This window comes from Notamacropus eugenii, chromosome 6 (assembly GCF_028372415.1).
Source record: "Notamacropus eugenii isolate mMacEug1 chromosome 6, mMacEug1.pri_v2, whole genome shotgun sequence".
Classification (NCBI taxonomy): domain Eukaryota; kingdom Metazoa; phylum Chordata; class Mammalia; order Diprotodontia; family Macropodidae; genus Notamacropus; species Notamacropus eugenii.
The window spans coordinates 226915636-226940597 of NC_092877.1; the positions used below are offsets into that span (position 1 = coordinate 226915636).

General features: G+C 35.1%; 1 protein-coding gene across 1 annotated transcript in view; it reads right to left on the reverse strand.

The window, feature by feature from the left end:
• TM9SF2 (transmembrane 9 superfamily member 2) overlaps nucleotides 1-24962 on the reverse strand; it is a 68807-nt gene that overhangs the window by 15013 nt on the left and 28832 nt on the right. The window contains exons 4-11 of the mRNA XM_072622049.1: nucleotides 23213-23340; nucleotides 14187-14316; nucleotides 13162-13286; nucleotides 12272-12383; nucleotides 10738-10817; nucleotides 10085-10193; nucleotides 3000-3132; nucleotides 374-493 (exon numbers count right to left, since the gene is read on the reverse strand). Of these exons, the coding sequence (XP_072478150.1) occupies nucleotides 374-493; nucleotides 3000-3132; nucleotides 10085-10193; nucleotides 10738-10817; nucleotides 12272-12383; nucleotides 13162-13286; nucleotides 14187-14316; nucleotides 23213-23340 (937 nt within the window). The remainder of the gene's footprint in view (nucleotides 1-373; nucleotides 494-2999; nucleotides 3133-10084; nucleotides 10194-10737; nucleotides 10818-12271; nucleotides 12384-13161; nucleotides 13287-14186; nucleotides 14317-23212; nucleotides 23341-24962) is intronic.

Consider the following 24962-nt stretch of genomic DNA (forward strand, 5'->3'; position numbering starts at 1 on the left):
TTATAAATACTGGACTTCCTGGGAATGTACTGTTAAGAGATATTTCACTTCTTGACACAGAAAAAGATAAAAGGTTTAGCAACTTAAACTTAAAATATTAGGTGTTACTGCCAAAGAAAATCAATCAGAAATAAAGCCAAAATAGTCCTTATGATGTAAATCAATGATTTGATGTAATTATGATGTAAATCAATGAAAAAAGAACTAGTTAACTACATTATTAATAATTATTGAACATACAACTTTTAAAGCTGCATGCCAAAATATTTCCACATCATTCTTACAGCAAATTGTACAAATCTCTACAGGAAATACTATGATATCTGGCCCGATGAACTTATATACCTGTTTATTTTAAATAACTTTTACTTACATTTATAGAACCTGGCAGCAACATAACCTGCTGGAGTTCCAAGCAGCACCCATAGGACCACAGCACAAGTCATAAGAGCTCCTCTGTTAGCAGGTGACAAAAATCCCAAACAAGCAAAAACTAAAGGCAAAATAATTAATTTGTTAAACATGAATGTTTGAATTACCTGACTTTCTTAGCTATTAACTGGTAAGACTAATAACTCATTTATACAAAAAGGGGAAAGAATAAGAGGAGCTGACAAAGCATGCACTGTGACACAGAGTTGTGCTTAAAAGCTTAGCACTGTTGAGATGATATTCAATATGACAAGAAGGCCATTTACCAATGGTTCCTTGTCACAGACAAAATCACACCTGATTGGCAACATCAAGGGTAGCCAAACTGAATCCTAATGGTCACTATTAATTTTAACAACGCTCTAATTAAAAGTATTATTTCCTTCAAAGGAACTGAAATGTTACAGTGTAGAGACACATGAGGGCACTCTAACCAAATATTAATCAAGGAAAAACACTCTACTTTCATAGTAGCATGAAAATGGTGAAAAAGATCATTATCTTAATAATAATGATGGCTAGCGTATGTATATCTCTTCTAAGGTTCATGCATAACTTGACATATATCACAGCAGCTTGGCAAAGACAATGGTGAATTCTAGCCCAGTCCACTCTTTACAGACAAGCCCTAAGAGCACTGTTTTGACCACTATGGCAACTATGATTATTCAGAATTCCTTCAAGCACCCCTTTCGACATGAAGCCTTTCCTGTTGAATTTATTAATTTATTCTGTAGATATTTACGTACAGGCTGCCTTCCATCACAGAAAAGGAGTTGCCTCAAAGTAGCAACAGGTCCATTATTGTCTTTGCATCCCCAACAGACAGACTGTGCCTGGCACACAGTAGACACTTAAGGAATATTGGTTTGTTTCTGAAAGGCAGATTGGGGGACCTTGGTAAAGCCTAACAGAAAACAGTAAGTCGGCACTGCCCACTCAATGAACTGATTTTAGTTGTCAGAAAATCCTGAACCAAGACAACCCCACATTTCTGTCAGCTTTCCCTCAAAATCAGTTTCAAAACCATAGAAGGGGATTTTCATATGGGGGCCTAACAGTAAGTGAGAGGAAAACAATTAAAAAGTCGCATCACAGACCCCAAACCTTCCTTGTACCTTTTTTCTAATTTATTCTCTCCTCTTTGGTCACATTTTCTAAAATGAGACTTTCTCTAATATCTGACCTTGACAAAGAAGAGAAAGGGAAGTAATGAAACTAAATAAAATTTTAAAACAGGAACAAACTGTCTGTGACATTCTACTACCTCCCCTTCTTCTGCACCACCCTTTCAGTACCCTCTATGATTCTTCTAGCCCCCACATCCACCATGGCATCCAACCTTTCTTCAGATACGATATTCCAAAACTGCCTCTTCCAACCATTACCTAACCCTGACACACACATTCTACTGCCTGGATAAAGCAAAACACCTCCTATTCATTCCCACACTGATTTCAGTGAGGTGCCTGGTTAAACCATTTTCTTGAGGGTATACACATTTTTAAAAAGGATCCTAAGCATATACATTGTATTGATCTCTAAGGAGAGTTTCAAGGCAAGATGGAGGAGAGATTAGGGAATAATAACAAGAATTTTTATTATTAAAGCAAAGAATCCTTCACAGGTGGAGAAGGGAAGGTGTTCCCCTGGGCTAAGAAGTTCAAAATTTTTTTATAGGATTATCTTACCAATTCCTGTACTATGTCCCATTTTCTCTCAAAAATGGTTTCTTGATCCTCACTCCTACAGTCTCTACAGTCTCTCTACTCTCTTCAAGACCCAACCTCTAGCCTTCTCCCTTATTCTGGCCTACATGGTGTACAATTTCAAGGGAGGATCCAGCCTTGGCAAACTCATACCTAGCTACATGCCTGCTATGCGGCAAATTCAAACTGACTACAGTTCTCCTGTAGAAGCTGGAGTGGAATTATATTTTTTAAATCAACAGCTACTAAAATCTGTTCAAACATGTTTAGTCTTATGGCTTAGGAAGGTAGTTGGCACACAGAATAGAATACTAAGGGCAAAATCAGGAATGCCCAGTTTCAAACCCTGCCTAAGCCAAGTCACTTAATCTGTTTGTTTTCATTTCCTCAACTATAAAATAAGGATAATAATAGCAATCTTAGGGTTGATGTGAGAATCACATGAGATAATATTTATAAAGTGTACATGGCATATAGTAGGCTCTGTAAATACTAGCTTTTACTATTAGGATTAAAGATAAACTAGTTCAACCCCTTCATTTTACAGATTATAAGATCACAGAATAAGAATTAAAAGGGGTCATTATGGTCAAACCCCTCAATTTATAGAAAAGGAAACTTAGACCCAGAAAGATTAAGTGAAAACTCAAGCAAAAAAAAAAAGCAGAGCTAGGATGTAAATTCATTTTTAATGACTTTAAATCCAGTGACCTTTCTTTCATACTATACTTTCTCCTGAACTCAAGGCAGAAAGGAATTTTAGGCCAACTAGTCCAATTCTCTCATTTAGCAAGTTGTTTTTCATGTAAATATTTAGTAAAAGATTTCTCATTTTCTTTCTTCTTACTTAACACTTACACAGAGTCACAAAAGTCATAATTAAAATCTGTGTCCCTGATCCCAGAAAGACTGACAGCAGCATTCCTTTTCGTGGAGGACGGAATATATCACCATGAACCAATTTCCAGCCAAACTCCTCTTGAGCATCTTCCTAAGAAGCAAATACAATTAAATATTAAACTTGCAAGAAAGGATCTCTCAGTTTAGTGCCCAAACAATATATATTAAGAAATAAAAATAATTAACAGTATTAGTTATTCCAAATTTGGAAGTTCACAAAATTTCAACTAGGGATAAACACAGACACTGATTTTTTTCATAGAATTATAGTTTTAAATAAAATGTGGTTACAAAACAAACCTTGAAAAGATGATCTCCAAATCAGTAATAATTAGAATAATACAAACTCAAGAAACTCAGGAGTTTCTATCTCACATATAGCAGATTAGCAAGAATGACAAAAAAGGGGAAATGACAAAATATTTGAAGGGTTGCAAGAAAACAAGCAGATTACTTTTGTTAATAGGTATAGGTCTGGCCATTCTAGAAGGTAGTTTTGAACTACACCCAAAAAGTTATTAAACAGTGCACACTCTTTGACCCAGGGCATTACTAGGTTTAATCTTTGAAGAGATCAAAGAAGAAAAGGTTTTTTATAAATATAGGAGAAACCTTGGCAAGATAATATTCAAATAATTAATAATTAGAGAAATACAACTTAAAGCAACTCTGAGGTTCAATTCACACTCATTAAATTAGCAAAGATGACCATTAATGATCATTTGAAGGGTTGCAAAAAAACAGGCACATTACTGCACTGTTGTGAACTGGTTCAGCCATTATGAAAAACAATTTGGAACTATATCTAGACAGCTTCTTAGCTGTGCATACCTTCTGACTTCGGCCATTACGAGGCCTACACCCGAAGAGATCAAATAAAGAAGAAAATAGCTACATACAAAAACATGCATAGCTGGCTTTTTTGTAGTGGTAAAGTGTTGGGATTGGAAGCTCAATTCCATGTGGACGGTCTCGGGCGGGTAAAAGTGGGACTTCTAAATCTTAGAGTCTTACGAGGCCCTCCATGAACAGCGGGGATTCGAGAAGGTTAGACTGAGCTAGCTCGGCTAGCTCGGGTATTTCCACCTCTCCCCGGGAGATACGTGATGGGTGGAGTCTCCCTGCCCTCGAGGTCGTCCCGGATTGGAGCACACCTAGTTACCTAACAGCACGGTATTGAGATGCAGACTGTGTGGCTGAAGGTTGAGTAGGATTGAGGAAGCCTGAAAGCTCTCTCTTAGCACGTAAGGAGCCAAGAGGACAGTAGGCTCCGCTTCTTTTCTTTCCTCTCTCCCCTCCCCCTCTCTCCCCGCTTGTACTTCTACTTCCAATCCCTTAAGCTTAGCCTCCTTAGGAAATTTCCCCCTCTTCCTCCTAAGGAAGACCCCCCTGCATTTGTAACCCAAACCCTGTAATAAAGCTCAACCCCTGTTCGACTCTGGAACGTCCTTTCTCTCATACGTGCATCTGGCGTGGCCAGCCGAAGACCTCGGAGGTGAGGTAGGAAAGACTCGGGTAGCCCAATACAGGCCTCTAGGCTTGGCAGTAAAGAACTTGAAAATAAGGGCACGTTCATCAAGAGGAGAATGGTATATGAATGCAATGAATTATTTTTATGCCACAAGGAAATAATGAAATGGTTACAAAGAAAACTGGGAAGATTTGTATAAAGTGATTAAGAGTTCATACAAGTGAAGAATTTATATATTTATTATATATATATATAATTTATATAATAATATAATATATAATATAATAACAACACTGTAAAGAAAAACAACTTTAGAACACTTTAGGATTCTGATCAATGAATGCAGCGATCAATCAAGAGTCTAGAGGGCCAAAAGAGAGGTGACAGAGTCAAAGTGTTGACATTTACTCTTATATATGGTCAATGTCGCAGTTTATTTTACCTGACTATGCAACTTGCTTAAAAAAAAGTTTCTTTTCATTTCTTTTAGTGATGGGAAGAAAATAAAACTTTTGTTAACTGAATAACAAAAAAAATGAAAACCTATAGGTCAAAATCAAGGTTAAAGAGAAAAAACCAAAATGTTTGAAGATATACTTAATAACCAATGTAGTAAAAGTGTGGTTTCAAGATAAAGAACCAAAGAAATGTGTCAAAATTTCATGAATGCAATGCCAACTGTGCAAAACAAGCATTTGCAGTAAGAAGACATATTGCCTACAAAACATTTAAAAATACGTACAAAGTTGTAAGCTGAAGGCAAGTAGGTAGTGCAACAGATAGGACACAAGACTTGGGGTCAGGAACACCTGAGTTCAAGTCCAGGTTCAGACACTTACTAGCAGTGTGGCTCTGAACACGTCACTTAATCTGTCTGCCTCAGTTTCCTCATCTATAAAATGGGGATAATAATAGCACCTACTTCTCAAGGGTGTTAGGAACATCAAATTAGATAACATTTGTAAAAGCATTTTGCAATTCTCAAAGTGCTACATAAATGCTAGGTAGTTATTATTGTAAGATTTACTGTATATCAATGAATTTATTTTACTTTTTTCCCAGTTAAACAAAAAAAGATGAATTGTTTATTTTGCCAATCCTATTTACTCTATTAGAATTTTATCACTTAACCCAGTCATTTTATTCGTTTGTGGCTCAATTTTTCTATATAAAATGTATAGAAGTAAACAAATATATTATCTTTCAACTCTTGTTACTTCTATGAAAAAAAGTGTGAGAGAGAAGAGATATTAGCCTGCCTACCAAACTGAAGGTCTCGAGACACTTTGCTGACTTCACTATTGTGTGCCTTGATAACCTAGATGGTCTACCAGCACCATACCAAGAAAATTAAACCACTTCTATATGAACTTTCTTAGGAAGATTATGAATATCACCTGGCAAGATAAGGTACTGGACACCAAGGTCATCTCTCAAACATAACTGCCAAGCATTCCAACTCTACTGCAGAGACAGTAATTCCAATTTCAATGAGCTAGTCATGTAGCCCAAATGCCAAACATATGTTTACCTAAAAGGGTATTTTATGGAGAACTTGTACGAGGCAAGCACTCAGAAACGGTACAAAGATACTTTCAAGGTCTCAGAAAATCTTTAGTATTGACTATGAGACATGGGAGATGCTGGCACAGAAATACTTAGTACAACATGTTTGCATCAAAAGGGCACTGTGCTCCATGAACAAAGAAGAGCTGTAGTAGCACAAAGGAAACATGAGATGTGCAACTCTAGAGACATTTCCACCCCCAATGTTTCGATGGACCAGAGGTGGGGAACCTGTGGCCTCAAAGGCCACATATGGCCCTCTAGGTCCTCAAGTGTGGCCCTCTGACTGAATCCAACCTTCACAGAACAGAACAGAACAGAAATCAGTGAAATTTATTCTGTGAAGGTTGGATTCAGTCAAAGGGCCACATGTGGCGTTGAGGCTGCAGGTTCCCCAGCCCTGAAATGGACTATTTGTACCCAAACTGTGGTAGAACCTTCTTGTATTGGATTAATCAGTGATTAATCACCACAGGTGAACACACTGTACCTTGACCGCAACACTGTGACATCACTGGTTCTCTTCAAGTACAAAGGATGAACAAACAACAACTTGTAGAAAATATATTAAATAACTATTGAAGACTTAGCTGGGCAGCGCACCAATAAAGCACTTTAAAATGATGTCACGGTGTTAGGAAACAAAGAGATGGATGATTTTTTTTTTTTTATCATCCGGATGATGCAGGGTGGGTGGCAAGGCTGCTCAGGCAGAGACAACTCATACATGATCAGTTTTCCAATGTGTGATAACAAAGAAAGTGAGATAAGAATATCTGAAGTTTCCCCATCATTTCACTACCAGACCAGTATCTTCCTACATTATCTTTAGACAAATACTAAATGACTCCATTAAGGTGGCACAGAAGGTCAGCCGTATCACAAGTTCCTTGTTTGATAAGCTTGTTATTCTCAAGTCCTACCCAAAATTCACAAAATTTTTTGGATTTATGAATTATACAATAGAAAACCATGTCTTAATCCCTGTGATATCAAATGCTTTTTCTAGAATGAAAATAAAAATTCATTATTCCATTAGCCTTCCCCTGACATGTCATCTAGGTTTAGAGGAATACAAAACAGAAGTGTCTATACTAATTGTTCTCAAAAGTTATGCTCCCGGGAGTTTTGCTAAGTGTGCCCCAACTGTGTGAAACATATTTGTAATCACATGTGCATGTTTGATTTTCCTCTTTCCCATAGCATGCCACAAACTTCCTGGCAAAGAGACTATGCCCAGACAAAAAAAAAAATTTGAAAAACATTCATCTAAATCTTGTAATCAAACAAGAAGGCTGACAATGTGACCTTCAAAGTTTAATGTCAATAAATAAAGGGTATCCCAAAAGTCTTACTGCAATGACTTTGACTAAGGGATTATACACTGTTTTCTATATGTGTGAGTATAGATGCAAAATGTACTAATTTATTTATTTTGTCTCTTCAGTAAAATGTAAACTTCTTGAAAGTAAAACGAAGTGTTTTTGCTTTTTCTTCATCACCACAACATTATCACAGCTTAATACATACTTGCTGATTAACTCTGCAGCATGTCAGTGTTGTTCATTCATTTGAGTATCCAAAGACTCAGCAAGTTTTATATATGACTGGTAACAGCAGGGAAGGGACAGAAAGATGGGACTTGGTTGGTAGAAGGTAACTGCTTTGGCTCAGACAGCAATGTTACCGTTAAAATTTTGAATTTGTTTCTGTTAGTAAATGTAAATCAATTGAGCTTTTATAGCTGATAAAAGTTTAATAATATTTACTTTTTTTTTCTGAAAGAAACCTCAACTCAAGCCCTATTCAAATACCTCATTATGGCATGAAAGTATCCTTATGTTTTTGAAAGCTAGACTGGAAGACTGGAACTACTGATCAACTCTATCAAACTGAAAGGCTTATGATGGACTGAATGGTTACTGTTCTACAACCAGCCAAACAACAAATTTGGAAAGGCTCATCATCAGCTTGGCTTCAAGGTAGAGAGCAGCCAGGATCTGTGTTGGTGGAGATCTCATCAACAGTAACAGCCAAGCAAGAGGAAAAGTGATGGTTCTGAAGAAATGTGTGGTTCCTATTTTTAAACATGCTAATGAGCTACAGTAAATAGCATACATGCTTCTCAATTGTTAATGCAGTAGTGTTAGGATTAGCAGTGATCCTGCCATATTTTATCAGGTTCTCCTTCTAGGACATATCTGTGGAAAAGGTAGTAGAAGTCAAGAATGTAGGGAGATTTAAAAAAAAGTAGAGAAGTATAGAGTCAGAAGCAATGAAACAGCAACTCTATGACTATGGTTCTTATTTATCACACTGTGTATAGTTGAGTGACAGGAGCTAATCAATGAGCTTTACAAAATGAAGGTAACACCCTGAATTATACTTGAAGGCTTAAAACTGTAGAGAGATAACAAGGCAAAAATTTTAGTGGAAAAATCACCATCCTAGAGAAAGAAAAAACAACTTGTTCAAGGCCCAGTTCCACTATGGAGCACATGACCTTAAGAGACTGGTAACATATCTGGTTCACATTTCTGCATATGTTAAGTCTATCTATATCTACTTCAAAGTGGAATCATAAGAATGAGATCTGTAAAAGAACAAAACTACTAAGAAGGCAGAGGGAGATAATTACTGAAGCATTCTTTCACTGTCCACTGTTTCGTGTTTTAACTTTAAGAAGGTATAAGATGACAACAACTGAGGCATGAGCTTCAAATCAACACTTAGTTGAAAAATCAGTGGAAGAGAGTATGCTACTTGATCAAAACTAATTGTGAACACCCTACAACCTGCTAAATGGAGACAGTGAAGAAGTCAGAATAGGAGGAAAGGTCAAAGGCGTAAAAACAAAAGTCAAGAATATACTTTAAAAGAATATCAAAGATGGTCGAGACATAAACATGAATGAATCTGAGGACTAGGATATTAAAAAGATACTTAAAAGGCTTTCAGAAAGACAATCAGGACAAAATAAAGATATATGGGAAATTCCTGATATAAGAAATGGCTAAATTCACTGTTCAGTTACAACAACTGCCCAAAAGTATGGAAAAGAGGCAATACATGACCACTTAGTACTTTGGGCCAAGGTTTATAGGGGCAGGAGCTGGGAGGAGCAGGCAAACTACAGCTAGGAAAAATTTTATGAACCTTGTTAAAGAAGGAAATTAATTACAGAAAAGAATCATGAGTGTAGGGATAAAGATATTCTGGGAAAGCAAAAATAAGGAAGCCTATAAATATGTAAAATTCTAAGGAGAACCAGGTAGAAGTGTGACAACCAAGCAAGAGGAAAGTGATGATTCTGAAGAAATGTGTGGTCCCTATTTGTAAACATGCTAACGTTTAAACAAAAATAAAATGAGTAAAAACAAAACAATGAAAATCTGAGTCTATAAACAATTTTTCTATGAAATTAAGTCTCAAGAAAATAATTGTACACATATATAATATGAAGATAAATGTGTAGAAGATTAATTAAAAAGTATAAGACATACTTTGAGTGCATCAAAAAAAAGCAACATAAAACTGAATAAATTTAAAATAAAATTAAAGCTGCTTTGGGTGTCCATTTTCACTCTAACATGCCTCATAAATAAGGCCTAGAAACTGGCACAGCTGATGACACAGGGATTTAAAGAAAAAAGAAAAGTAAAGCTGTGAGTGATCCTAATAGTTATTTTTTCCCTAAAAAGCTAATGTAACAGGGTCTATATAGAACTAATCTATGCTTTTTTAAATGTTCTATTAGATACTGTGGACTTTGAAATGCTAGGCATCACTAAAGAAATATAACTGGATGTTTATATGAAGATTCAAAAGCTACAAAGAATAAAATTTGTGAGCACACCCTAGAAGAAGATTCTTGCTAAATAACAGAATAAGGTTGATGAAAAATGAGAATAGGCAAAAATAGGTTTTAGTTTCCCGAAAGTAAAAATGAAAAATAACCATCAAAACTATATATATATATATATAATAGCATAATGACTTTACTCACAGTTGAATCCATCTGATTGTATCTTGCAATGTCTTTATGAAGTGTTCTTAACATAATCATAGCCACCATTCCAGACAAGAAGAGAACAATCACCAGAGAATTCATTATGCTACAAGAAGAATAAACACTTTAACTGTCAATCTCACAAACTGGTCACTCTTCCCAACACTGACAGGGTCATCTTGGTTTTAAGGCTGACTCTCTATTCACTACATCTGCTGCCAGATTAAGAATCAAGGGTTCTTAGATCTTTTTTGAGACAACAAGTCCCTTTGGTTTGGAGAAGCCTAGAGACCCTTTCTCAGAATAATGTTTTTAACTGCATAAAATAAAATATATAGGATTACAAAGGAAAGTAATTACACTGAAATAAAACTATCAAAATAGTAAAAAACAAAAAATCCAATCTACAAGATCCCCATCCCCATGCACACATCAGAAATCAGGCACAAGGTTAAAGACCTCAGCATAAGTGATGAGGAAGGGAAGTGACTATTTGCAATCATGAAAGTTTTTTGAAGATTAGACATGAATACTGAGAGGAAACAGTCATAAATTAAGAAGCAGGAAAGGAAAAGCATTATAAGATCAGGGAAAGACATGTGCAAAGACTGAAATAAATAGGAGGTAAGATTACAGCTCTACTCTCTCACCTAAACCACTGAATGTGGGTATGAGGCATGGATTCCAAAATATAGTCCCATCTCGAAGCCCATCTAATATTTTTTTCTTCCTGAGGAGAAAAATAAAATATAAATAGCAAAAAACAAAAGTACATTAGGAAAAGTGCCAAAAAAAATTTTCAAGAAAGGATACAAAGCGCATAATAGTGGCAAAAATGTTGGACTAAGGTATCAGAGACCTGGGTTCATATTCTACCTATGACATTTTTAGCTATATGGCCAAGGTAGGTCACTTAACCTCCCTGAACCTCAGTTTCCTCATCTACAAAACAGAGATGTTATTACTTGAAGAATATAATTCTTCTGACTCAAAGAGAGGTGTTTATGAGTTGCTGTAGTTGAAAATTTATTATCTTGTAGCCAATGTGGGGAACAAGTCTCTCTGTCCTTAGCTATCTAGACTGGTCCAGATGATAAACTTAGTCTGTATTTAACTTGAAACTTTTCTAACCAGGTAGGAAAGACCTTCCAGAATTAATACTGTTTTGGCATCATTTTCAAGAACCCAGAAACACCTACATGCCACAACGAAGCACTTAGAGCAGGACTTTCATGGAGAAAAAACCATGATGTAAGACATACTGAAATGAAGTAACAGAATTTCAGAGCTGAAAATGAGGTTATTCCCTGTCAGGAAGGAAGGAATCAAGCATTTATTAAGCACCTCCTTTGTATCAGTCAGTGAACTAAGCACTTTACTATATCTCACTTGATGTTGACAGAATCCCTACTGAGGAAATTGGAGTAGACAAGCTACTGTGAGAGGTCAATCAGAACTCCAGTCTTCCTGATTTTCTACACAGTGTAATCTATTATACAAAAGGAAGCTGAAGTTCAGACAAGCTCAGATTTGGCAAAGATCACAACTTTTTAGTAAAATCACAAATGTTTAGTAACAGAGTAAAGATTAGAATCCAAGTCTTCCACTGGCCAATCCTTGCTTCCTTCCTATATGAATGCTATGTGTCAATGTTAATAAACAATGTAGAAAAGATAATAAATAAAATCATGGTAATAATTCCCAGGATATAAGATTTGTTTTAAATGGGAATCTTAAATATAGGAAAAGTGAAGTATTTAAAGCTATGTAATTCATTTTGCATATTTTCAAGTTACATCTATTAATTTTCATAAAACTCAAGTTTAATGAAATAAAGAGAATTACTGTTTTATATAACAAAAGATAATGCTACAAATCATATTAAAATGCTTCACTGCTGGAATGCCATACAATCTCTTATTTACCAAGTGTATTTTCTAATTAGAAGAACTTGAGTTATAACACTGCAAGTTAGAAAACTTTTATTGAGCTATATAATCACCTCTTGAACAAACTAATAAAACTTTCAATGTATAGAGTACTTACAAGCTAAAATTACTTGATATTTTGAGAAATCATTTACCAATTCTTAAGTTTTGCTATTTGTAAAAATAACGTGTTTAGAATAATTTCAAATAATGAAAATTCAAAGGGAAATTTTATATTATAATAAAGAATACTCACATGAAAACTAACTGAATAAGTATAGGCAATTTTGATTTCTCCAGTAGCTTTATTGCTTATATCCATCGGAGGTCCAGAACAGTCAGGTTTATCTACATGTGTATGTTTGAAACTGTAGTAAGAAATAAACATTTAGGCAAAATAGTGGGAAAAGTAAATCTTAAAGAATGTAATCAATGACGTTTACAGAGACAAACTTTTGGATACGAATATATTTGAATGGTATCAAAAAATTTTAAGAAATGTTAATGTTCTCTTTTCCTAAAATTAACTAACTTCTTATCATGAAATACATTTCTGTACTATGAAAAGCAGATGATGGCCTAATTGTGGGAAAGGTAGTGAGCTTAAGCACACAAAGAAAATACTTTACATTCATATTTTATCTAAGGATTTCATAAGTGAACAACAAATGTCTTCCCATGCAGCTCTGAGAGATATTCTTTCAATGTATCTTCAAAACCTAGGATGTGAACACTGGAGGTTTTAGAAATTAAGGTTATCCCATAATAATGGATAAGGTTATCAATACCCTAAATTAAGGTTACCCCTTAATAATGGATAAAGTTATCAACAGTCTCTATTCCAAAATGGCAAATGGAAAAACACTCAAAGCTTCCTGATGGGGAAACATAAGACAAAAAACACCAGTTACCCTCCTTTTTCTGGCTCTATAATTTGCTATAAATTTTTTAAAAAATATTGTATGATTTGTCAGGACCTCAAAACATAATGTGAAACCAAGATAAAGAGACTTTCAGCCCAAGTCATTATGAAAAGCTAAATTATCATACCAATACAGAATGAAGCATATTTTAACCTCTTTGATGAGTCCCAAACTGTGGTTCAATCTATTTAATTTTATCTATTTTGGCTAATTATGTGATTACCTTTTTGGCTCAAGTTTGGCAGCCACTAATCTTGCTCCCATGGCCCCACTTTCAACAATATGATAATATATCTTGATGTCAACATGGTTGAAGATGTAAAATGTATCTTTTTCATGGAATTCTGACTGCAAGAAAGAATTTAAAAGTTAAAGGAAGAAAACTAGGTCTGGAATAACATTAAAAAAAATAAAATAGATCACAATAAGAGTATCACTCAAGATTAGAAGCAAGCTTCCTCCATCACTTAACAAGAGGAATGTCTAGGCTCTAAGCCCAAAAGTTTTCTCAATAAAATTTGAGGGAGAGATAAAGTATGTTTTCTTTTATGTCAAATCTTATTATAAAAAACTGAACGTGTGATTTTTAAAAAACTGGAAAATGTCTAAATATTCATTCAGAATATAACACTAACAGAATGATTTTTAAACGTGTCCAAATTCATATACAGTTAAGTACATATGCTCTGAGGAAATTTACCACTTGATCCCCAGTAGCCTAGTGATTCAAGTATTCCTAGTTAACAAGGCCATTAAATGTATCCTGTTTCAAAACTGAACTCCTGCCAACATCAACAATTCTATCCATCAATACCAATTCAATTAAACTAAAATTTATTACAATTTTAAACCCACCATCTTGGCTGAATAATATTCAATATAAGGAAACAAAACAATATCTTTTCCAGCCCAGCATTTTTGTAATCACAAAATTTACGTCACAAAGTAAAAAGAAAAATTCTTAGACAACTCCAAGAGTCCAAGTCATAATGAAATCCTTGGGACCCATTTTATGAAACTAACTTAGATTGAAGCCCTTCTGGTACTTACATTATCCAAATCTCCTTGGACAGGATTTACAGTATGGTTCTAGTATATTTTAAATCTAAAGTTAACCTAATGCTTCAATAACTTGGTCAGTTCTAAATTAATTCTAAGGCAAAATACTAATATGATCACACAAAATAGCTGAAAGGCTATTTTTTTTTAAATTTAGAAAAGTGATCTTTAAAATGTTAACAAACTTACATTAATAACACAAGCATCCTTTGCACGGCCTTTATCTGTAATATAACAGCCAATTGGAAATCCAGGATTGCAGAACCTCTGTCCATCTTCAACATCATAGCACCATGTTACAGGCATGTTATCCACAATCCTATAAAGACACACAGATGTAAATTAAAACAAAATTCCAAAGGTAACCACCACCATTTACAACAAAGAGTTATTTACTGAAAACAATTATTTCATAAAGACTATCTCATTAAAACTTGATTTTCAATTACCTATAAATTATCAAATTTGGAAATGATATTAAGCTGAAATGGATAGTTAAGGCACTGGACAACTGAATCAGAATTCAAAAAATTCTCAATTCTTTAACCAGGCTAGAAGAATTGGCCACATTTAATAAGATGAAATATAATATCAATAAATAAATGCAAAATCCTACATGCAAATTTTAAAAAATCAAATGCACAACTACAGGAAGGCCAAAACTTAACCAACTGATCATTTACATGAAAAGAATCTTGGAGTCAGAGCTAACTACAAGATCAATAATATCATGGCAGCCAAAAAAGTGAATGTAGTCAGCCTGCATTAAGGTAGATATCCAGAAAAAAAGCAGTACTAGTCCTGTTGATTTCTGACCTGGTCAAACCAAAATGCAAACATTATGTTTAACTTTGGCACCATAGTTAAGAAAGAACACTGCCAAAATGAAGTACCTCCACAGGGTAACCAAAGTGGTATGGAAACTAAAGAGCATGTCGTATGATGAAAGGCTGAAGGGTGTTTAGCCTCCAGTCGGTAAGAATTTATATAAACATTCACAGTCTGTCAGGTAACGTGCCCAGTGCTGGGAATATAATGAATGGCAAATACAGTCCCTGCCCTCAGTGAGTACACATTCAAATGGGTAACACATGTAAGAACTAAAGAAATAGGAAATGTAGAGAAGAGGAAGGTAATCTGAGAGGAGGTTTTCTTCAATTGTGTATAAGGTTGTCAAGTAGAATATAAGTTCCTGGAGGATACAGACAGGCTTTTTTGTCTTGTTATCCCCAGCCCTTAACCACAATGTCTTGCACAAAGTAGTTTGTTGAATACATGCTCACTGAAACGTCACATGAAAGTGGCATTAGTCTTGTTTCACTTTGCCCAGAAGCCAGAACTAGATACAACAGAAAGCTACCAAACTGAAGATTTTAACTTGAAAACTTGCATTAAGGTTAGAGTTGTCCAAAGTGAAAATGGACAGTCCTGAGAATTAGTGGGTTCCACACTATTAGAGGTCTTTAAATGGAAAACTGATGACTACTTGTCAAACACTGTAGAAAAAGATTCCTATTCAGGTTAGACAGAGTTGGACTATGGGACCTCTTAGGTCCCTTACAACTCTAAGATATTATAATTCCTAATGAATGGATTCTAAGAACTCAGATCTGAATTACACCTGATATTTAGTATTCCATGTCCAATTACTACAATTTTATTAATTTATTATTCAGTCTATAAAATGGTTTAATTTATATCCTTCTTTAAGATGTACTCATACAAGAAAATGATTTTGTAATACGACTGCAAAATAGCTGATGGACTGATATAGTAAGCATTCTGGAAGCCTGAAACCTCTTTTCCTCTAGCAAAATACCCCATCCCTGAGGAACAGCCCAGAGAATAGGAAGAAAAAAAAGACTTTTTGTCACTGAAATAATTCAATAATAGAAACAGCTGCTGAAGAAGGGCATAACAACAGGGTGTGAAACTTAAGGTCAAGGTCAAGAAGAAAGTACAAATTACAGGATTATAATACAGTACGTTTCTTAGCAATATTTCTTGGAAGAAGCATTGCTTTGAACTGGAGAATCAAATCTCTCAAAGACCTTTAAAACTCCTGAGGTTGTCAGTACCACTGCAGAAATACATATCCTATTTAAAGAATTAAAGACTAAGGAAAAAAAGTGGTTTAAAAAGAGTTCTATGGCAGTGGAAAAACAGAACCTAAAGTCCTAGCTTGCAGTTTCCTATATTCAAAGGACACTGTAATGGTGCAAGTAGGAAAAAAACAGCTACTAAAAATGTTGGCTATATTATGACCACATTAATTCACTCCAGGGCATGTTTTATTTGTTAATTAGTGTATGCCTCCAATGGTGAAATTATGAGTCTGCACTCACCCCAAGGTATACATTAATGAACTAATAAAACATGTCTCATCACATTTAAATGCTATGTAATGATGCAGATTCTACCAAATTTCAGAATCACCTGTACTGGCAGTTCATGGTCATGCTACAAAAATATCTAGAAACACAATGTCAAGGTTATATAAATTAAGAAACTCAAGACTTTCTAAAATAGTTCCTGAGAGGCCAAAATAACTGGTTATTAATTGCTTTAATTTTTTTATAGAGAATGAAGTACAGAGTCAATAACAGATTTTTTTTTCTTTAATACTTGGCAATCAGTACTATTACTACATTATTTTACTAGCTATATACTACTGCAATAGATTTGGCACAATGGAAAAATTAAGATGCTGTATATATGAAATGTGAACCAGCAGCAGGCAATTTAGTTATTATTACTTTTTATCTCAAAGCCATACTTTAAGTTTATTATCTAAGTTAAAAGAAATTCATTTTGAGATGAAACCTTAACACAGCAGCTTTCTCCAGCTATCTACCTATATAAAATACATAAAGAGCACTCAGAAGGTACAACATTTAAGTTAATAGGAAATTGGAGAGACTAGTATATACTTAAATAAATATCATTATACATCTTCATTTCATCACTGGTTATTAAAAATATTTGACTCAGTACAGCAAAATATATCCTAAAAGGATCTCCGTGAAGGTGTCTCACTTCCATTTTTAAGATGTACAAGATTCCTTGATAGAAATAAACAAAGACTCCACAGTTTTCAGCAAAAGTAAGTGTAAGTCAAGATTTAGTTAGGTTCTGTTTTACATGTTAATAACATGTTAATAATATACATGTTAATAACATTTTGATCAATACCTCAAAGAAGTCCAAGGGGAAAGAGATCCATATCTACAAAAATATTTATAGCACCTTTTTTTGCAGGAAACTGAAAACTGAGAGGATGCCTATCAACTGAGGAATGGCCCAAGGAGTTGCAACATGTGATGGTAATGGAATACTATTGTGACGTAAGAAATGAAAGGAATGATTTCAAAAAAACCTAGGAAGACCCATATGAATGGACACAAAGTGAAATAAGCAAAATCAGGGGGACATTGTACACAAGAATAGTGACATTTTAAAGATGATCAACCGTGAAAGACTTAGCAACAACTCTGATCATTATAATGATCCGTAACAATCCCAAAGGACACATGATGAAAAAGGCTATCTCACCTCCAGAAAGAGAACTGATGGATACAAACTGTAGACCGAGGCATATTATTCCAAAGTAGACTGAAGCATATTTTTCTTCTCTTTATTTTTGTTCCTTTCCCCCCAACAACATGGTTAATGTGGAAATGTTTTTCACGATTTCATATGTATAATGGGTTTTATATTTCTTGCCTTCTCAATGGGCAAGGAGGAGTAGAGGAAAGAGGAGAATTTGGAACTGAAAATACAATTTAAAAAATTTTTTTAAAGAAATTTATTTTTGATGGGATGTTCAACAACCAGGAAATGGCAGATCAAATCAGGTATATGAATGTAATGACCTTATTGCACTACAAGAAATGACAAACTTGGAAAGACTTTAACTATTGCAGAGGGAAGTAAGCAGAACCAGAAGAACAGTTTATACCATAACACTGTAAAAACAAAAAACTGAAAGATTTAAGAATTCTTCCCCTACTAAAAGGTAAGTTTGTTTGTATTTGTATTCTTAGTGATGATAAACATGATAAACGTTTAATAAATGCTTTAACTATCACTGCAATGATCAACCATGTCAAAAGACCGACAATGAAGGATGCTCTCCCCGTGTTTTTAGACATTGCCAATGCTGGAATCTGTTTTGCTAGACTATACTTATTGGTTACAAAAGTTTTTTTTCTTTTTCCTTGGGCGGGGCAGTACAGTGGGAGAAGTTGGGGGACAAAATAAACGCTTGTTAATTGAAAAAAGATATTTTAAAAATTCTGATTAGTGCTTCTCTGAAAAGGGAGGGACATATACTCATTGAAGGTATTTGCCATGGTCACAGAGGATGTCCTGGAACAGGGGTGGAGAACCTGTGACCTCAAGGCTACGTGTGACCCTCTAGGTCCTCACATACAGTCCTTTGACTTAATCCAAATTTCCCAGAACAAAACCTTTTATTAACTATTAATATTCCGGGACCTGGAATGACTCTTTCAGACACTCTTATGTGCAAGTTGCAATAGTCCTTCAAATAATGCATTTGTGAAACTAAGTAGCACCTTCAAAGATCCCAAGCTGCTTCTTTATACACACAGTCTTTTTTAACATCAACATTACTCCAGTGATCTTATATGGCTGTGATTCAACAAAACTATGGTTAATCCAAAGGGAAATGAAAAGATGAATCATAAATATAAAGAGTCTACAGCGTATTACCTATCGATGATTACCTCCGCCCACAAGAAATGGTATTAAGAAAATGGTGAAAAAATAACCTATTATGCATTAGTGTAGTAAGACCCTCCACAACCTCAACCCACACATGACTTCAGACCTTAACAAGTTTCCTGTCAGAGAAATTACTTGTCCCTATCACTCAACTAATAAGTGTCAGAGGTGGGACTTGAAATCAGGTCTTCTTGACTCCACACAAAGCACCTGATCCATTACACCAGAAAAAAAGGAAATGGATCTTCCATTGAGACCTAGGTCCTAATTCTAGGTAACACTCACCAGCTGCCACTAAGCAAGTTACCCCTTCCCTCTGACCCTCATTTTCCTGTTCTGTAAACATGAGGATTAGATAAGATTATCACTGAGCCTCTTTTCAGTATTAAGATTCTATGATTTTATGGTTCTATAATTATAGGTACTCTGATAATTATTTACATAACTATATAAACACTGCGTGTGTGTTTGAGAGTGCATGTTAAGAATATAAAATGCCACAGACTAGAAAGTTCAGGAGGAAAATAAATTATTCCATTGAAGAGTAGGATTAAAGGAATTCATATTGCCAAAGATAAACCCACTAGAAGATTTTCAGTTGAAAAAAAAAACAGTTCTTTATTTTCAACTATTCAAACAACAGATAATCTTCACCTTGATTATTCAAATAATATTGGTCTGGTCTGAATGTTTTGAATAAGTAGAATAATTATATTACAAAATAAAAAAGTACTGAATTTTTAAAAATTGTCCAATGAGCATCTGTTCTCTTTGGATTGGGTACCTATCAACTGAGGAATGGCTGGAAAAAAATGTGGCATATGAATGAAATGGGATATTATTGTGTTCTAAGAAATGTCAAATATGATGGCTTCAAAGAAACCTGGAAAGACACGCATGAACTGGCACAGAGTGAAATTAGAAGAATCAGGAGAATAACTAACACAATAACCTCAATCACAAAAAGGAAAACAACTTTGAAAGGCTTCAGGACTGTGGTCAATGCAGTCAATGCAGAAACCTCATGGTTTCCTAAGACTAATGACAAAGCATGTCTCCCACCTCGTGGTGGAGAGATAATGAACTAGAGGTACAAAAGGACACAATACTAAGATAAGGTCAACGTGCCACTTTATTTTGTTTTGCTATTCTCCCTTGTTACAAAGAAAGGTTTTTTTTTGGGGGGGGGGGAGTAATTAGGGTGTAAGCTATTCTCCAATCAAGTGAGAGCATTTTTTCACATGGCTATAGATAGTTTTGATTTACTTCATCTTAAAAATTAATGAGACCTTTGGATCACTTATCAATTGAGGAATGGTTCTTATTTGTACAAATTCAATTCTCTATATTTTGAGAAATGAGGCCTTTATCAGCAAAACTTACTTCAAAATTTTTCAGTTACTATTGCTAACTGTATTTCTTTCCATCCTATCCCCCCATTTATTCTGTTCTCTCTCCTTTCAACCTGTCCCTCCTCAAGTGTTTCCCTTCTGACTACCCTTCCCCAAATCTGCCCTCCCTTCTACCACACACGCCACCCCCCAATCCTGCCCTTCTCTTATCTCCTTTCCGTCCTACTTTCTTGCAGGATAAGATAGATTTCAATACCCAAATGAGTGTGTATGTTATTCCCTCTTTGAGCCAATTCTGATGAGTAAGGTCCACTCACTCCTCAACCTCTTCCTTTCCCTCCACTACCCTCCTTGTTCTTCCCCTCCACTGTAAAAGCTTTTTCTTGACTCCTTTATATGAGATAATTTAGCCCATACTACCTCTCCCTTTCCCTTTCTCCCAATATATTCCTCTCACTCCTTAATTTTATTTTTAGATAAATCCCAAGTTTTTAGATATCGATCCTTCATATTCAGCTCACCCCGTGTCCTCTGTCTATATACACTCCTTCTAACTGCCCTAATAATGAGAAAGGTCTTATGAGTTACAAATATCTTCCCATATAGGAATGTAAACAGTTTAACCTTAAGTCCCTTATGATTTCCCTTTCCTGTTTACTTTTTTATGCTTCTGAGTCTTGTATTTGACAATCAAATTTTCTATTCAGCTCTGGCCTTTTCATTAAGAATGCTTGAAAGTCCTCTATCTCATTAAATATCTTTTTTTTTGGTAATAATCCCTAAAGGATTTTATACTCAGTTTCACTGGGTAGGTGATTCCTGGTTGTAATTCTAGCTCCTTTGCCCTCTGAAATATCATATTTCAAGCCCTCTAATCCTTTAAAATGTAGGAGTTACTAAATCTTGTGTTATTCTGACTGCGGCTCTACTACACCGGAATTGTTTCTTCCTAGCTGCTTGCAATATTTTCTCCTTGACCTAGCAACTCTGGAATTTTCCAACAATATTCCTGGGAGTTTTCATTTTGGGATCTCTTTCAGGAGGTGATCACTGGATTCTTTCCATTTCTATTTTATCCTCTGGTTTTAAAATGTCAAGGCAGTTTTCCGCAATAGTTCCTTGAAAGATGGTGTCTAGGGTCCTTTTTTTTGATCATGACTTTCAGGTAGTCTAATCATTTTTAAATTGTCTCTCCTGGATCCATTTTCCAGGGCAGTTGTTTTTCCAGTGAAATATTTCACGTTGCCTTCTATTTTTTCATTCTTTTGGTTTTGTTTTGCTGTGTCTTGATATATCTAAGTCATTAGCTTCTACTTGCTCCGCTCTAATTTTTAAAGAATTATTTTCTTTTGAACCTCTTTTACCATCTGGCCTAGTCTGTTTTTAAGGTGCTACTTTCTTAGTATTTTGGCGGGGGGTTTCCTTTAGCAAGCTTTTGACTTGCTTTTCATGATTTTCTTGCACCACTCTCATTTCTCTGCCCAATTTTTCCTCTACCTCTTACTTGATTTTTAAAATCCTTTCTGAGCTCTTCCATACCTTGAGATCACTTCTGATTTTTCTTGGAAGCTTTGGATGTAGGAGCTCTGACTTTATAGTCTTCTTCTGAGTGTGGTTTTCATCTTTCTTGTCACTACAGTGACCTTCTATGGTCAAGTTTTTTTTTCCCATTGTTTGCTCATTTTTCCAGGCTATTACCTATCTTTTTACTCTCTGTTAAAAGCAGGGCTCTGCTTTCAGGGTGGAGGGAGTACTTTTCCAAGCATCAAGGGTTTTGTGCAGCTATTTTCAGAGATACTTCAAGGGACCTGTAAGTTTTCAATTCTTCCAAGGTGGTATGAGGTAAATACAGCTGTTTACTACTTTCCTGAGCTGTGCTCTGGTCTATGAGCAACCACAAGCACTCTTTTCTCCCCTGGAATGATGAGAAGGGTCCCCCCTCTATTGTGCCCCCAAGTTCTGCTATGTTTGTGCTCCTCCTTGCCCTAGGATTGCCACCCAGGACTGGGACCTGGATCTAAGTATGGACAAAGCAACAGAGTTCTGCCCCAGTTATAGCAGAAAGACCCCTGTTATCTCCTCCTGACCAGTTGTCTGACCCCCTTACCATCTATGGGTTGAGAGCTCTGAAAGTGGCCACTGCTGATTCAATCATTCCCAAGACCTTTTCCTGGTCTGCTGTGGTCAGGGTTGTGCTGGCGCAGCCTGTGCTGGACTGCATGCCTCTCTCACCCAGGTGTGACACCTTTCTTGCTGACCTTCTAAGTTGTCTTTGGCATCTATGGGCTGAGAGGTCTAGAAACCACCATAGCTACCAGTGATTCATTTGCCCTGAAACCTGCTCCGGGTTTGCAGGAGCCTGGTCTAGACTGGCATGACCTGTGTGCCTCTCTTATCCTGGTGCAACAGACATTTCCTGCTAACCTTCCAAGTTGTCTTAGGCTGGAAATTTGTTTCACTGTCTTTTTGTGGGTTCAGCTGCTCTAGAATTTGTTTAGTATAATTTTTAAAAGATATTTGGAAGGATTGGGGAAGGGCTCAGCCAAGTTCCTGCCTTTACTCTACCATCTTGGATCTGCCTCAGAAAAATATTAATTCTTGCTACTAAAGAGGGAACCAGCAATATGTACCAATGTAAAGTCTATTCACTCCAGGTAATTGTGATACAAGGTGATTACGATATCCAGACCAATGATCCCTGAAATACACAACATCCCTGCAATACAAAAGGAATCTCTGAAATACATACATAATCTACATGGTCTAAAGTTAAACCCTTTTAAGTTTTCATTGGGAGCCCTGTTCAGCTCTTTTCTCAAATGCACAAAAAATGAGAATGGTATAGGATTAGAATAAGGAATTATTATACTATATGTCCCAGTAACAAAGAATAATACATTTATCCAAACGATCTTTTAAGTTGTTAAATAAACATCCTTTAAATCAAAAATTTCCATTTTACATGCAGCTAAATGTTACTTATTAAAAATTTCAAGGCATAAAAATTGTCATTTTTCAAAGACTTTCATTCACCTATAAAATAAAATTTAACATCAGGCAGACAACATATCATCTTGAAAAGGTAAAAGCTGGCCTACTAATAATTCCATGTCTTACCAATGATGTTGATAATTCAGTAACATACTTTTTTTCAAGAATTCTAATTTTTGCTTGTCTTCTGCTTTGTCTGTATGATATGTTTTTGTACAAACAAGCTTACAGGTTTCCTCCTTGTTAAATGAAAACTGTATTAAAATAAAATGAAATGTCAATTAATAGAAGACACCTAGGCATACTTACAGCTATGTCACACACACACTGAACACAAAATTCTTCCAATCATTTAAAATTAACTTTAATCATAAATATGCCATACCCTCAAAATAAAAAATACTTTTAGAAATTAAAAAATTTAATCTTATTCTGTACTCTTAGAAGACATTCATCATCTACTTTATTTTCCTGTTTAATAAACAATATTTTCCTCTCTTTTTTGTGATAGAAATTCTAGTCCGGCAGCTCACTGATTTCAGTCTTGAGAAAACAAAAACAAAAAGGTAGAAAATAATGGAGCATTATTCTATCAATAGTAAAAATAATCACAATCTTTTCTGAAGAACACTCTAAAGGCTTTTAAAAATAAGCATAGAGTTAGTGATGTGGGGAAATCTCATTAATTTAATACCAACATGTGTTTCGCTTTATCTTTTATATTCAAAATACTTCTTGCTCTGTCAACTTTCAAGATCTTAACTGTGAATAAACAAAATTTAAAATAAAAATTGGGATTTTTTTCAAACAAAAGGCTCCCCAAAATTTAGGGTTCTTCCACATTATTTCAACTTATGAACCTAACAATCAATTTTTAAATGAATAATATGGTATACTGTGATAAAACATACTTTTAAAATAAATGTCATAAAACAAATTATAATTCAAGATGAGTCTCTGAATACAATTTGTTTTATTACTTCCTTCAATACCTATTTATAAAAATCTAATTATTGTTCTAATGGAGCTTTTAATCTTGTTGATGAGAAGAAAAAAGAAATCAGTAGAAAAATGCTTAATTAAGTACTTAGGTTTCAAATACTGCATTGAGACTTTAGGGCCACTCTGTGTATGCTTTTAGGCTGTATGTAAGCTGCAATTTTACTGTACTTGCAAATAATAAAACTAGGCAGTATACTTTAACCTAAAGAACTCTGGGCAATCAAAGTAAAATGTACTAATAGAAACTTCGTGGTACAACGGAAAAAGCATCTCCCTCTAGCTTTGCCATAAACTAGCTACGTTACCTTGAGCACCTAACTGCTGTTGGCCCTAGTTTTCTCATTTGAGTGACTGATCATCTGGATCCCTTCAGACCCTCTAAGTTCTATTATATGATTATCTATTTTGGTCCAGCTTGAAATCTAAAGAGATCTAGGAGGAAAGCAGATTCATATTCATAATGCTTAATTCAGAATTTCTTTCTGTTCAACTTTGTTTCAGATTTGATTATCTGCTCCTGCATCCCTAACGTACAAAGACTATGTTATTAATAGTGAATAGTTTCTTTTTGTGCGGTGAAGGAAAATACAGCCACTGTTCACAAAGAAGAAATTATTCTACATAATGTTTTATTTTTGAGAGTAATCTATCCTTCAAACCTATTTTTAAAAGATCAAAACACCTCCTTAGGTTGAAGGCTTTTGATGTCTTTTCCTCTGTGATTTTTGAGCTGTCTGAAGTCTGTAACTTTATTCTGCATCAACAGCTCAGGGGCAATAGTCAGCTCTCAAGAAAGACTTCTTTTAGTTGCTTGTTAATCCCTAGGCAAACACAAAGAAGATCTCAGAATCGATGTTACAGCTATTTCCTTGAA